The sequence below is a fragment of the Aulonocara stuartgranti genome (assembly GCF_965226115.1).
Source record: "Aulonocara stuartgranti genome assembly, chromosome: 18".
NCBI classification, from domain to species: Eukaryota; Metazoa; Chordata; class Actinopteri; order Cichliformes; family Cichlidae; genus Aulonocara; species Aulonocara stuartgranti.
The window spans coordinates 6,104,062-6,120,246 of NC_138954.1; the positions used below are offsets into that span (position 1 = coordinate 6,104,062).

At 40.5% G+C, this 16,185-nt stretch overlaps 1 protein-coding gene across 1 annotated transcript; it reads right to left on the reverse strand.

The window, feature by feature from the left end:
- Positions 1 to 2,284: 2,284 nt before the first annotated feature.
- On the reverse strand, positions 2,285 to 15,934 carry LOC309694734 (uncharacterized protein). Its single transcript, XM_082514942.1, has 2 exons — positions 14,196 to 15,934; positions 2,285 to 4,448 (listed from the first exon to the last, which is right to left on the reverse strand). Exons 1-2 carry the CDS (start codon positions 15,867 to 15,869, stop codon positions 2,754 to 2,756), a joined length of 3,369 nt encoding a protein of 1,122 aa, XP_082371068.1. The 5' UTR covers positions 15,870 to 15,934; the 3' UTR covers positions 2,285 to 2,753.
- Between the last annotated feature and the right edge of the window lie 251 nt (positions 15,935 to 16,185).

A 16,185-nucleotide genomic window follows, 5' to 3' on the forward strand; every position in this document is an offset into this window, starting at 1 on the left:
CTACCCCAGGTCTCACCACATTTCCAAAATGTAAACTCTGAGTCTCATAAGAAATGTGGTTCAAAAAGATGTGCTGATCTATGAATGCATCCTTACTGAAAGCTAAAGATGTCCAGCAGACAAAAACAGCAGCTGAATGAACAGTTATCATGAGCGAGTGTACAAACACTATCACAGGAAATAACAGAAATAAACTGTAGTTTCCATTTATACCTGTAGTATTTTTTCAGCTCCATGTCATCTACCAATATGTCAAAATATGATTTCATTGTATCTTAAACAAATACAAACTTCTTTCTTCCCCCCGGAGAGCCAACAGTTTACTATCAGAACTGAGGCTGATCATTAACAGGGAGCAGCAGGTAACAAGGTCATCAGCAGTGGAGGAAAGTATGGAAGTAATACTCAGCTTCATATTTGAAGATACTTGAGTATCTTAGCTGCAGGTCTGGAACAATGGTTTTATTTCCTTTCCCATTAAACATCTCACACAGCCCCTCATCTGTGACCCTTAGCAAACCCACTGGATATCTACCTGTACATAAAGGAGATCAGATCAGTTCCATCTAGACAAGCTGTAACAGGAAAATGCTGCTTACACTTTGATGCATCACTTTCAGTTTGTCATATAAGACAATATATCAGATTGAGGCATTATTTTCCTGCAGTGAGTAAATCTACTTTGTACTTTACTCTTTTCTTTTAGGTAAAGGCTCTAAACAGTACTTGTACACTGTGGAAATCCCATAAGAACGTCTCCTGAACTCTGAAAAATAACAAAACAAAGACTAAAAGGAGGTCATGGGTGCTGATGATGATGCTGATGATGAAGAGGAGTAGCATGCATTTAAAAAGTGACTGATGTCCTAGAATACAACAGAACAGTGTCTCTACAAACTTATGAAAACATGACAGTCTTGCATTAGTTTGTATTCTTATGATTTCAAAAAACGAGGGAAAAATCTCCTTGAAATGCACAATTCCTTTTTGTTATTTCTTAGTGTGTGACGTATTTTATTGCCTTTATGATTGGTGCAAACAGTTTCCTGATTCATAATGGAAATAGATTTTAGACACAGGAGGAACACGCAGTGATCAGCAGGAGCAGCTTGGAGTCCAGTCTTCTTCACACTGAGGAGGGACATATATGCAGGAACAGTTGTCATAACTGTTACAACCACCAGATGGCGAAAGAGTCCCACTGCAACTTTAAGCCATGAAAGATGTGTCTTGATGTTTGCTTGTGATAAATCTGCTTTATGTGAGTCTTTTTCAGAGAGTAACAGTAATATGTCTGATTATATGTCTTTAATCAGTAAAGTCTCGCTTTGCTAGAAATAAATAAATAAATAATAAAATTGTAAACATGCAGCTGTATGTTAGAAGTCAAAGGGTCCTTAAGTCTTCTGTAAATTGACGGGGATCAAATGAAGGACACAAGTATCTGTTCTTACTCTAATAAATGCTGCTTTAATATCCAACAGACTATTTTCCTTCCTCATCAGCAGTAAACAGCTCGACTGCGTCTGTGCATTTGTGTCCTCCATACTTGTTTCCACAGACATCTCAGGCTTGATGCCACGATGCAGTGTAGAAACCTGACAACCCTCTGACTCATGTTCAAATGTTCAAGGACATTTCTCAGGATCATGTATGACCCCTTTTTGACATTTGGACTTTCATTAATAATATTTGTGTTTCTGAGTCATTTTTGTGGAGACTTCTGTCCAACGTAGTGTCCAAATGAAGCCTGAAGCTTTTCGTCACCCTCTTGTCAGATGGTCAGCAACAAAACTCTGTTCCAACCAATGTCTGATAAGAGATGAGACACAGCAGCTGAGCAAATGATCATTTCATGCTGAAGACATCCTCAGACAAAATTAAATACATAGATAAACACAGCCTGGTGCCAATAACACAGCTAATGACACTGCTGTATCACTGGCTTTACTGATTAAAGACCATATCTGAAGGAAATCTTTGAACACAACAGAAAGTGACCTTTTAAACCTGCGACACTGATGCTGCATTCAAGGACCATTAAAAACATTTGAAAGGACTTAAGAACATCAAGAAAATGTGACTTGTTTCTCTGTAATGAAGCTGTTTTAGTGAAGAAAGTTGAAAGGTCACAGAGCGACTGCTGAATCTTCTGCTCTAAACATGAACTCTGAACTTTGTGATGCTTCAGGAGGAAAACTGCTTCAGTTATTCTCTCAGATTAGTTTCATATTTTCTGCGTCAGATTTGAGTGAGATCCTGGAATGAAGACAGAAGAAAAGACTTTGTTCAAAGTTTGATTTATAGTCAAACCTTCCAGTTTATTCACACAATAAAACATCAACACAATATATGAATTCATTCATTAAAATCACAGTTTTTCCTCATTTGTTTGATGATTTTGACAAAAACAAACACAAACACACACACATGGTCTGCCATACTCATAAAGAGAAATGTCGACATTTTTCAATACAAATATTCCAGAAACATTTAGAGGATAGAGAAGTTTACATTTTCATGTGGAGAAATATTTTAGTAAATCAAAATGATGATGAGCAGTGATAGCCTCCATAAACAGTCACAGGAAAGATCTCCTTTAAAAACTCAGAAACATCAAGAGAACAACTAGAAGATGTGGAGGTACCACCCATAATGTTTGACTGACAGCTGATCTCTGTGCAGAAATGATGGAGAGAAAATAAAATGAAACTAAAACACAGATTTAAACACACAATATGAAAGACTTCAGTCTATTTGAGCTTAATCAACTCAGCAGTGGCTCCATAATAATAAGGCAACAGTCCAGCATAGAGCGGCTGAGTGAATGTGGTCTGGACTCTGTGGAGGAGAGTCATGGTTTCAGAGACGCTGTAGAAGGACAAAATACCTGCTCTGTGATCCAGGTACACTCCTACTCTGGAGGAACGAGGACCTGAGACACGAGTTTGGATGTTGTTGTACCAAAATGTAAAACTGTTGTTGTTACAATCTAATGACCAAGATTTGTCATTATGTCCAAATTTACATTCATTACTATTCCCTGCTCTGCTGATATTCTTGTATGCGACTGCTACATAAGCTCCTCTCCCTCTCCACTCCACCTCCCAGTAGCAACATCCAATCAGACTCTCTCTACTCAGGACCTGACAACATCCAGTGAATCTGTCTGGATGATCAGAATAAGACTGTTGTTGTTCCATAAATGTTGCTTTTCTGTTCCCCTCTGATAATAACAGCCATGTGTTTGCTGTGTTTGGATCCAGTGTGATTTCACGCGAATATTTTAAGAATCCAGCTCTGGTCTTTGGCTCTGGTGGATCTGACAGTAAAACATCCACTTCAGTGACTGTCAGTGAGATGTTTGTCCATTGCTCTCTCAGAATGTCCTGTAGTTTATCTCTGACCTTTGACACAGCTGCTGTCACATCCTCAAAGTAGCTCAGAGGACGGATATTGATGCTGGATGAGTCTGTAGACTCACTGAGTGCTGACAGTGAGGGGTAGTTGTGTAGAAACTGGATGTGATCCTCTGTGTGTGAGAGCTGCTTCAGCTCAGCATCTTTCCTCTTCAGCTCAGTGATCTCCTGCTCCAGCTTCTCCTCAAGCTCTTTGACTCGACTCACTTCAGTTTCCTGCTGGGATCTGATCTGCTGCTTCACATCAGAGCTTCTTTTCTGGATGAGATGGATCAGCTCAGTGAAGATCTTCTCACTGTGCTCCACTGTTTGATCAGCAGACTGATTGATGGCCTCCACATCATGTTGAAGCAGCTTCACATCTTTCTCTCTGTCCTGGATTCTCTGCTGGATGTTTTGTCGACTCACCTCCAGCTCTCTCTGCCTCTCAGTCCTTTCTGCTGCAGCTGAGACTGTGTCGTGGCCTTTATGTTCATCCACAGAGCAGAGATAACAGATACTCTGCTGATCAGTACGGCAGAACATCTTCATCACCTCATCATGACGAGAGCAGATGTTCTCTTGGAGCTTCTTGGAGGGCTCCACCAGCTTGTGTTTCTTTAATGGAGCTACTTCATAATGTGGCTGAAGGTGTTTCTCACAGTAAGATGCCAGACAGAATAAACAGGACCTGAAGGCTTTCATTTTTCTTCCAGTGCAGACATCACAGGCCACATCTTCAGGTCCAGCATAGCAGTGATCAGCAGGAGCAGCTTGGAGTCCAGTCTTCTTCAGCTCCTCCACTAAATCTGCTAACATGGTGTTTTTCATCAGGACAGGCCTCGCTGTGAAAGTCCTCCGGCACTGAGGGCAGCTGTAGATTTTCTTCTTTTCCTCTCCATCCCAGAAGCTTTTAATACAGTTCATGCAGTAGCTGTGTCCACAGGGAATAGTCACCGGATCCTTCAGTAGATCCAAACAGACTGAACAGCAGATTTTTGTTTGATCCATTTGATTCATGTGCTGTGCCGTTTCAGCGTCTCTCAGTGACTGTCAGACAGTTTGACTTTCTCTGAACAGAAACAACCTCTGTGCTCTGAAGGGAAACAGATCTCTGCTCTTGTTCACCTCCTACAGGAAATGAGGCTCACCAGCAACTGCATTTACACCATGTTGTTTAGACCCATCCTGATACAGACACATCTGTGAAGGGAGGCAACAACAAGTCATAAATGCTTATTTCATCAGTGCCAGGGTTTGTTATGTTTGATTTACAATATGCATTTAAAACTGTGACCTAGCTAACCTTGTTAACTAGTAACTTAGCCTATACGAAATGCCTTGTGGCGATGATTTAAGTAAGGTAAAACTTTATTGGTATAGTACCTTTTGAGATAATAATAAAGCGCTCCATGATAACGCTGGTTACACCCTTGTGCACAGGTGTCAAAACTCCAGTCCTTGAGGTCCTGAAACTTTTACATGTGTCGCTGCTCCAACACACCTCAATAAAATTAGATTAATTAGCAAGAGCCCTGACTGCATACTGAGGTGACAATTCAGCCATTAGATTTATGTTATAGCAGCTCATGAATGAACGTGGCACAATATAAGCATTTTTATTGTTGAAGTACATTTTTTCCCAACACTTTCATTTATTTCAAACTAGAAAATGCATTTTCTGAAGAAACTGCAGTGTGAATGCTGATAACTGAACGTTTTGAGTTGAAATAATTGCTGAATGTTAAGTTAAAAATGTTGAGGTTTAGGGGTTCCCACCTCAGCATGTAGTCAAGACTCTTGCTAATGACCTACTCATTTTATTCAGGTGTGTTGCAGCAGGGACACATGTAAAAGTTTCAGGACTTTGACACCCCTGCCCTTGTGGATTAAACAGGATGAATTTGTTACACTCTTAACTCATCTAAACAAGGCATTTTGTAGAGGGTACAGCAGCCATGGCAGTTTTTCTTGAAACAACTAATCTCACGTGTTGACTTTTTCTCAAAATAAGCATGGGAACAACTGTCTACAATAAATCAAACATATGTTTCACTCATTATGTAAGAATTATTATACAAATGACCAGTGCCAAGTAGGGCTTGATCATTTTGATCGTCGACTAGTCACCGATTATTTTTGCGATTAGTTGACTGATCAGACCATGCATCCATTGGACGCACAGCTTACTGCACTAGCATGACCCATCCTCCAAATCCGGGGAAAAGGACGACGCATTTGTCGGAGCCTTCGTCGCGTCGCTGTAACGCAATCGGCCTACAAATGCGGCCTCAGAAGGATGCCGCCCCTGAATTTGGACAGAGCTACGATGCCGGAGACTGCTTCTTCTTCTTTTGCCTTTAACGGCAGGTGGCATCCTTGAACATGCATTGCTGCCATCTTCTGTTTCAGTCCGTTATTACACTCTTAAATCCTACTGCTTATTCCTGTCTTTCAGGATCTTACAAAGCTTCAAACGACGCGTCGACTATTAAATTAGTGGTCTACGATTTTGATAAACGACGTAATAATGACTAGTCGACTAATCTTGGCAGCCCTAATGCCAAGTGTACTGTGGTGTAAAAAAAGTCATTAACTGCATGCTTGCTTCACCTACTTAGCTTTAGTATTTTAATTTCTTAACTGGACATCCAAAGCTTTGCTCACTGCAGCTGTATTGCGCAGTTATGTTACACCCCTGAAAGCAGAGGGGAAATTAAGAGTGATTTTCAAGTGATTCTCTCATGCAGTAGTTTAATGCAATGAAAAATGAACATAAGTAATTCACATTGCGTACTGCTCAATGTCACACAGTGGAAGAAAGAGCTAATTAATAACCCAAAAATAACAATTGAGTGCTTACTATTTGTATCTGAACATGTTTCCGTACAAAATAGATAACAATAGAAACGTTTGTAGCTCGTGCCGGTGTTCCAGATCTACTGGCGTTTAGATCAACTGGCGTTGGTCGAACAGATGTGTGTCAGTCTTGCGTTTCAGGAGCTGCTACCGACAAACCAGCAAAAAAACGCCAAATGTGTCACCTGTGACACTTGTGAGGTTGTCTCAAACACACTCCGTCAGTCTTGATGCTGTTGAACAACAAAATGTTTAAAAATGTGGCGAGTTCACCTGGTGATATCCTCATGCGCGACGCGATCGCGAAAACAGCAAACAAGTAACACCACGCCGTTGTTGTTCACAGGACACAAAGAGTAAACGATCGGGAGACTCTTGTCGTCGTTATCGTTCCCCTCGCACGGTTTATTCCTCCGAATTCAGCGTTTTTGCTTCACAACTACAGCGTGCTGTTTACTTTGTGCACTAACATGGAGTTGAGTCAACCAGCGCCACCTCTGGCCAAGTGCCACAGCCTACAGCCAGATCAACCTGTGACACATCTGCACCACGTTTGAATTCGTGTCATGCACATTTGTACCTTTCAATTGTGTCTGTTTGTGCGTCATGCAAACAAACCTTTGAAATGAATGAAATGATATCATATATTTATTATCAGCCTACATTTGTACAAAATGCCAAATGACATACACATAAGAATCACCATCCTGATATCAATACTTTTGCCCATACGAAAAATGTCGTGAACACACTAATATTTCACCAGTGTTGTAACATCACATGTCGTTAGCGTAGTCTGTCTGTGTCTGCCCTCTGCAAACAAACATGTTAGAGTTGGTTGTGATATACAGTCTGTATAAGTGTGGTCAATCTAATAAACATTTGTAAGGAGATGGCAGTTACTGTGAATGTACAGCAGGTGATTAGTAATAAACAGCCAGACAATGACTCTGACAATCTCATTCAATCTTGCAGATTGCACCTTCTGTGGAAAGTGATACCACACGGTGTGTGTGGACTTCCCCTGTGCAGAAGGCGACTACAAATGTTGTGGGTGCTAAATAAACAGAAAAAAGTGATCCCTGTTGTCTTTGCTTACTGATTGTTTTCAGTGTTGACAATCCACATTGCTGGCATTGCATCTTTCAACATGTTTGTGGGCAGATTTGGATGTACCAGGGGTAAGTGCAGCCACTCAGCCTCTACTCACTGTGATCATAGCAGCAGGTGCAGATGTGTCACAAGTTAATCTAGTAGTGGGCTATGGTCATGTGTTAGTGGTGGGAACAGTCATATCCACTCACTCTCACTGGCTGTTTATTACTAATCACTGTGTAACTGCTGTGAATTCACAGTAACTGCCGTCTCCTTACAAATGTTCATTAGATTAACCACACTTATACAGACTGTATATAACTCCAGCCATGTTGATGAATTGCCTATATTGGCTGGAAATATTCATTTTCAGGGAAAAGACACAGACTATGCTAGCGACATGTGATGTTACAACACTAATGAAATATTGATGTGTCATATTTGTCCAAGGCGTATTTCATTGTTATGGAAAAAGAGAATATCAAAATCATGATGACCAATTGGAGTGGTGATTTCTATGACTTTGTGTATATAATTTGGAATTTTGTACAAATGTCAAATTCAAATTTCAAATTCAAATTTTATTTGTCACGTACACAGTCATACACAGTACGATATGTAGTGAAATGCTTGGACAACTGCTCGTGACCTAAAGAAAACAAAAAAGGAAAAGGCTATGAATAAGATAGGAAATAAATATGAAAAATTAAAAAGGGTAAATTTAACTAGGAAGGAATAGAATATAAATTAAGGTTAAAAATGAAATAACTGTACAACACAAATTAGAATGAAGGGTAAATTTAACTGGGAAGAATAAGATAAAAATGTAGGCCAATAAGGAATATATGATATCATTTCATTCTTTTCAAAGGTTTATTTGCATGACGCACAAACAGACACAATTGAAAGGTACAAATGTGCATGACACGAATTCAAACGTGGTGCAGATGTGTGTCACAGGTTGATCTGGCTGTAGGCTGTGGCACTTGGCCAGAGGTGGCGCTGGTTGACTCGACTCCATGTTAGTGCACAAAGTAAACAGCACGCTGTAGTTGTGAAGCAAAAACGCTGAATTCGGAGAAATAAACCGTGCGAGGGGAACGATGACGACAAGAGTCTCCCGATCGTTTACTCTTTGTGTCCTGTGAACAACAACGGCGTGGTGTTACTTGTTTGCTGTTTTCGCGATCGCGTCGCGCATGAGGATATCACCAGGTGAACTCGCCACATTTTTAAGCATTTTGTTGTTCAACAGCATCAAGACTGACGGAGTGTGTTTGAGACAACCTCACAAATGTCACAGGTGACACATTTGGCGTTTTTTTGCTGGTTTGTCGGTAGCAGCTCCTGAAACGCAAGACTGACACACATCTGTTCGACCAACGCCAGTTGATCTAAACGCCAGTAGATCTGGAACACCGTTAGCTTAATGGTCATTGTGCAACTGAGGCTCAAAACCGCGATCTACCCACTAAAAATCTATAATAAAATGTTTCTGAAGCTCACAAAATAACGAAAGACTACCTATAAAATATCTCAACAACGTACAGAGTATAAAATATCATGTTTTGATCACCATTACCTTAAAACACGGAGGAAAGAATGACGAGGGTGATTTTGAGATGCTTCTCTTCTGCAGTAGTTTTGTAATGAGGAGAGAGCGCGCGAAAGCCCCCTGGTAGAGAAAGAAGCCATTACCAATCGATCCCAGAAAAGACTTACTAGCCGATTACTGATGTACAGATCGCAGTTCTCTTGAATCAAATGACAACCATTAATGCAACATGAAAAATAACCAATTTAAAACAATTTCGCAGTGTATTTACATTGTTTTCAGGCTTAAGAATTTGTATTAACTGAGTGCCTTTTTTTTTTACTGTCAACTCTTTTAGTACAAAATCAACTTATGAATAACACCTGTATGGAGTCTTTTGGTACTGCTAAGGGGCTATAAGGGTAGTTTTCCACCCTGTCACAGTTACAGCAGCACTTTGTATCATCCACAGTCCTGAAAATTTTGGTGCATTGTTGTATTGTTTGGTTATATTTTTAAAAAAATTGAAAACGAAAAAACTTTTTGTTATTCGTGAATGTATTTTACTGTATTTATTACCAGTGCAAATAATTCAATTATTCATAATGGGCACTCCAGTTTACAAAAAACTTGAAGGAATTTAAAATTTAACAAATTATAGATAAAAAGATCAAAACTAGCCATTTAAATCCTGCCTCAGTTTTTGTAGCAAATCTTAAAAAGAATATTCAACATAAAAATGTAAACACATCTGCAGATATTTTCCTATAGCAGAACATCTTTATCACCTCATCATAACCGGACTTGAAGGCTTTCATTTTTCTCCCAGTGCAGACATCACAGGCCACATCTTCAGGTCCAGCTTGGAGTCCAGTCTTCTTCAGCTCCTCCACTAAATCTGCTTACATGGTGCTTTCCATCAGGACATGTCTCGATGTGAAAGTCTGTCTGCACTGAGGGCAGCTATAGATTTTCTTCCCTTCATCCCAGAAGGGTTTTAATACCATTCATGCAGTAGCTGTGTCCACAGGGAATAGTCACCGGATCCTTCAGTAGATCCAAACAGATCAAAATAGAGAATCTTATTTCGTCCATCTGATTTCCTTGCTGCACTATTTCACTTGTTTTCAGTGACTTTTGAACAAATAGCTGAGAGTACATTTTAATGTGCAGCCTCAGAAGGCGAACTCATGTTACATATGAAACAGGACATAAATAGGCATTATATCTGAAACAAATTAAAACAATGCTTTGAACACACTTCAGATCTGAAAAGGGAAAAAAACAGCTGGAATTTCCATCACTAGCCCTGTGGTGTTCAGGTGTATAATGTGGTGTGGAGGTGTGTATGCAGCAGCACTGAGGTCCTCAGCTGATTTTAATTTCAAATATGTGTCTTGGGCGTAACTTTGTTTATGGCAGCCTGTGTGATTCATGCTGTATTCACCTTGCACGCTAAGGTGCTGGCCAATTAAATCACCAGGAAGGCCGATGAACGCCCGCCAGGCTGCATGAAGTTTGATTAAAATCTGCTGCAGAACATAACTGTGAATTCTGACAGCCAATTTCACATGTTAGTGTTTCAGTCACTAAAGACTGGCAGTAAATGGAAATGTCAAATGATTCATTACAAGGAGCTGCCAACTTTAGAGGTTAATCGTGACAAATCTTTTCCTTCACTCAGGTTAGCTAGTAGATTGCGGCTCAAGCAGTGAACACATGTTATCTCTATTCGGACTTTCCCAAGTGTTCTTTATTTTTTGCTCTTGCTGTTTTCTTTTATTAAGCAGCTTTAATCTTGTCCCAGCTGTGGTTCAGGTGGTACAATTGGTACCAGTCACAGGCTCAGTGGATTGGTCCACAGTTTCCTCCAGCCCACATGCCAAAGTATCCTTGGACAAGACACTGAACCCCAAGTCCATCAGCGTGTGTGAATGTTGGCTAAAGCCCTCAGGCACAGATAGAAGTGCTGCATGAATGTGTGTGACTGGGTACATGAGACATGTAGCAGAAAGTGCTGTGAGTAGACAGGACCTATGCAAGTACGACATCATTTACAAACAACCAACACTTTTCATTTTCACTTTTTTTCACTTTCATTGTGTTTTTATTTTGCCAGGGTGCATGCCTTATTTTCTGTCATCCAGTGTTATGTTGAATTATTCATCATTCAGTCTTACGTGGAGTTCAGGTCCAGAGATAATAATTGAGGCCAAACGCCACTTTTAAGATATAGGGTATAAAACTTTATTTTTAAATAAAAAGGGCAGTGATGCTAAACCAGCCTTTAGTTATGCTGCTATCTCCTTAAATCTAGTGCTAGCTATTTCCCAGGCTAACTGCTGCTCAGTTCCCCAAAACAAACAACCACTGAAAAGTTAAAAATGTGCTCTAATGAAATGATCAGTTTGGCTGGACTCTCTGCTGTTGCAATAAAGTAATAATGTCTTAACATCCATCCATCCAGGGTTTCTGGAGATGAGAGGATTTAGAGGTTAGCAGTGAAATAGCTCGATAAAGGAGAATCCATGTTCTAGTATTTCTGAAACAAACAAACAAAAACATGGAAAACCATCCAAACTTTGTATGACATGTAAGGAAAGTTGTGTCTGGTCATTTATTTCTTTGTTGTAAAAATGCTTCTTGGCAACAAATCTTATGTCAGTTTAGCTAATATGACATATGTAGTAGCAAATAATAAATAAATAATAACCTGTGGTATGCTTACACTTGATCTACATGCAACTATACAAACATGTCAGGATTATTATATTGACTGCTTGATCTACTGCAGTGACAACACTGAGGCCTCAAACCTGTCACGATCCTGGATCATTGACCCAGCGTTTTCAGTTTTCTTGTGTTTTGATGTCATTTTGTATTATGTTTCATGTTTAAGTCGTCTTTGGTTAAGTTGATTCTCTAGTGCCGAGGTTGTCCCTGTTTAGATGTGTATTAGTTAGTATTTCCCCCCTTGTGTCTTTGCCCTCTGTGTCTCCCTCTGTGTGGCTGTGATTGTCTTTGTTGTGAGTTCTTGCTTCCCTCATGTTTCCTTCTGTTGCTCTTCCTGTCATGTGATCCATGTTTCCCCAGTCATGTTCTCTGGGGCTGTGTCCAAATTCAAGGGTATCATGCTTCGAAGGACCTGACCTACCCGGTCCACATAAGGCGGGTCCTTCGAAGGCCGGGTAGGCCGGAAGTGAGCTGCTGTGAAATTGGACAGTCTTCTAGCCTTCAGTAAAGTCTGCACTCACTTCTGTGTTTTTCCGGTCGCTAGCGCCAAAGCATGACAACTTTAAAATGGACCCAGAAATGTCGCAGTGACTGAATGATTGCTGGTCATTTGTGCACATTTACTATATTATATAAAATATGTAAACCAAATCTCTGTGAAACTTATAGAAGAACATTTTCTATTTCTGTTTATTTTCTATTATTCATTTGATCCTGTAACTGATTTGTTTGCATAGATGGCCCTGGAGTGTCCTCAGGGAGAGAGGGAATTAGGACAGGAAGCAAATCAATACAACACAACAACTCTTAGTAACTGCATTTATTAACTTGTGTTCTTAAGGATTATCTTCTTGATATCACACATACATACTTTGTATTTTTAAGATATCCCATTTCCTTCTGGCCTGCAGGGGGTGACTTTCCCCTGCAGGCTCATCTTCTCCAGAATTGTCCTGATCACACACAGCAAATAAGAGACAAGAGAAAATTGTACAACCACCAGATGGCGAAAGAGTCCCACTGCAACTTTAAGCCATGAAGGATGTGTCTTGATGTTTGCTTGTGATAAATCTGCTTTATGTGAGTCTTTTTCAGAGAGTAACAGTAATATGTCTGATTATATGTCTTTAATCAGTAAAGTCTCGCTTTGCTAGAAATAAATAAATCAATAATAAAATTGTAAACATGCAGCTGTATGTTAGAAGTCAAAGGGTCCTTAAGTCTTCTGTAAATTGACGGGGATCAAATGAAGGACACAAGTATCTGTTCTTACTCTAATAAATGCTGCTTTAATATCCAACAGACTATTTTCCTTCCTCATCAGCAGTAAACAACTCGACTGCGTCTGTGCATTTGTGTCCTCCATACTTGTTTCCACAGACATCTCAGGCTTGATGCCACGATGCAGTGTAGAAACCTGACAACCCTCTGACTCATGTTCAAATGTTCAAGGACATTTCTCAGGATCATGTATGACCCCTTTTTGACATTTGGACTTTCATTAATAATATTTGTGTTTCTGAGTCATTTTTGTGGAGACTTCTGTCCACCGTAGTGTCCAAATGAAGCCTGAAGCTTTTCTTCACCCTCTTGTCAGATGGTCAGCAACAAAACTCTGTTCCAACCAATGTCTGACAAGAGATGAGACACAGCAGCTGAGCAAATGATCATTTCATGCTGAAGACATCCTCAGACAGAATTAAATACATACATAAACACAGCCTGGTGCCAATAACACAGCTAATGACACTGCTGTATCACTGGCTTTACTGATTAAAGACCATATCTGAAGGAAATCTTTGAACACAACAGAAAGTGACCTTTTAAACCTGCGACACTGATGCTGCATTCAAGGACCATTAAAAACATTTGAAAGGACTTAAGAACATCAAGAAAATGTGACTTGTTTCTCTGTAATGAAGCTGTTTTAGTGAAGAAAGTTGAAAGGTCACAGAGCGACTGCTGAATCTTCTGCTCTAAACATGAACTCTGAACTTTGTGATGCTTCAGGAGGAAAACTGCTTCAGTTATTCTCTCAGATTAGTTTCATATTTTCTGCATCAGATTTGAGTGAGATCCTGGAATGAAGACAGAAGAAAAGACTTTGTTCAAAGTTTGATTTATAGTCAAACCTTCCAGTTTATTCACACAATAAAACATCAACACAATATATGAATTCATTCATTAAAAATCACAGTTTTTCCTCATTTGTTTGATGATTTTGACAAAAACAAACACAAACACACACACATGGTCTGCCATACTCAGAAAGAGAAATGTCGACATTTTTCAAGACAAATATTCCAGAAACATTTAGAGGATAGAGAAGTTTACATTTTCATGTGGAGAAATATTTTAGTAAATCAAAATGATGATGAGCAGTGATAGCCTCCATAAACAGTCACAGGAAAGATCTCCTTTAAAAACTCAGAAACATCAAGAGAACAACTAGAAGATGTGGAGGTACCACCCATAATGTTTGACTGACAGCTGATCTCTGTGCAGAAATGATGGAGAGCAAATAAAATGAAACTAAAACACAGATTTAAACACACAATATGAAAGACTTCAGTCTATTTCACTTTAATCAACTCAGATGTGGCTCCACAATCATATTCATAATTATAGTAAAGCCAAAGTCCAGCATAGAGCGGCTGAGTGAATGTGGTCTGGACTCTGTGGAGGAGAGTCATGGTTTCAGAGACGCTGTAGAAGGACAAAATACCTGCTCTGTGATCCAGGTACACTCCTACTCTGGAGGAACAAGGACCTGAGACAGGAGTTTGGATGTTGTTGTGCCAAAATGTATAACTGTTGTTGTAATACTCTAATGACCAAGATTTGTCATTAAGTCCAAATCCACATTCATTACCCCCTCCTTCTCTGCTGATATTCTTGTATGCGACTGCTACACAAACTCCCCCTCTCCACTCCACCTCCCAGTAACAACGTCCAGTCAGACTCTCTCTACTCAGGACCTGATATCGTACAGTGAATCTGTCTGGATGATCAGAATAAGACTGTTTTTGTTTCATTAATGTTGCTTTTCTGTTCCCCTCTGATAATAACAGCTGTTTGTGTGCTGTGTTTGGATCCAGTGTGATTTCACATGAATATTTTAAGAATCCAGCTCTGGTCTTTGGCTCTGGTGGATCTGACAGTAAAACATCCACTTCAGTGACTGTCAGTGAGATGTTTGTCCATTCCTCTCTCAGAATGTCCTGTAGTTTATCTCTGACCTCTGACACAGCTGCTGTCACATCCTCAAAGTAGCTCAGAGGACGGATATTGATGCTGGATGAGTCTGTAGACTCACTGAGTGCTGACAGTGAGGGGTAGTTGTGTAGAAACTGGATGTGATCCTCTGTGTGTGAGAGCTGCTTCAGCTCAGCATCTTTCCTCTTCAGCTCAGTGATCTCCTGCTCCAGCTTCTCCTCAAGCTCTTTGACTCGACTCACTTCAGTTTCCTGCTGGGATCTGATCTGCTGCTTCACATCAGAGCTTCTTTTCTGGATGAGATGGATCAGCTCAGTGAAGATCTTCTCACTGTGCTCCACTGTTTGATCAGCAGACTGATTTATGGCCTCCACCTCCTGCTGAAGCAGCTTCACATCTTTCTCTCTGTCCTGGATTCTCTGCTGGATGTTTTGTCGACTCACCTCCAGCTCTCTCTGCCTCTCAGTCCTTTCTGCTGCAGCTGAGACTGTGTCGTGGCCTTTATGTTCATCCACAGAGCAGAGATAACAGATACTCTGCTGATCAGTACGGCAGAACATCTTCATCACCTCATCATGACGAGAGCAGATGTTCTCCTGGAGCTTCTTGGAGGGCTCCACCAGCTTGTGTTTCTTTAATGGAGCCACATCATAATGAGGCTGAAGGTGTTTCTCACAGTAAGATGCCAGACAGACTAAACAGGACTTGAATGCTTTCATTTTTCTCCCAGTGCAGACATCACAGGCCACATCTTCAGGTCCAGCATAGCAGTGATCAGCAGGAGCAGCTTGGAGTCCAGTCTTCTTCAGCTCCTCCACTAAATCTGCTAACATGGTGCTTTTCACCAGGACAGGCCTCGCTGTGAAAGTCCTCCGGCACTGAGGGCAGCTGTAGACTTTCTTCTTTTCCTCTTCATCCCAGAAGCTTTTAATACAGTTCATGCAGTAGCTGTGTCCACAGGGAATAGTCACCGGATCCTTCAGTAGATCCAAACAGACTGAACAGCAGATTTTTGTTTGATCCATTTGATTCATGTGCTGTGCCGTTTCACCGTCTCTCAGTGACTGTCAGACAGTTTCACTTCCTCTGAACACAAACAACCTCTGTGCTCTGAAGGGAAACAGATCTCTGCTCTTGTTCACCTCCTACAGGAAATGAGGCTCACCAGCAACTGCATTTACACCATGTTGTTTAGACCCATCCTGACACAGACACATCTGTGAAGGGAGGCACTAAAGAAATATTCTTACAGAGCGACCAAGAGCCAATCACATGACGCAGGGTGTGGTATGTTTGGTTACAGCATGCAGTAACAAGTCTGACCCAGGCAAACTGGTTTAACTGGCAGCA

Bases quoted from the DNA above. Each gene is read 5' to 3' on its own strand.
- LOC309694734 (XM_082514942.1), bottom strand. From the start codon at position 15,869: ATGAATCAAATGGATCAAACAAAAATCTGCTGTTCAGTCTGTTTGGAT. The intron at 4,449-14,195 runs TAGACTGAAGTC...ACTGTCTGACAG, and splicing joins CTGAGTTGATTAAAGTGAAA to TCACTGAGAGACGCTGAAAC.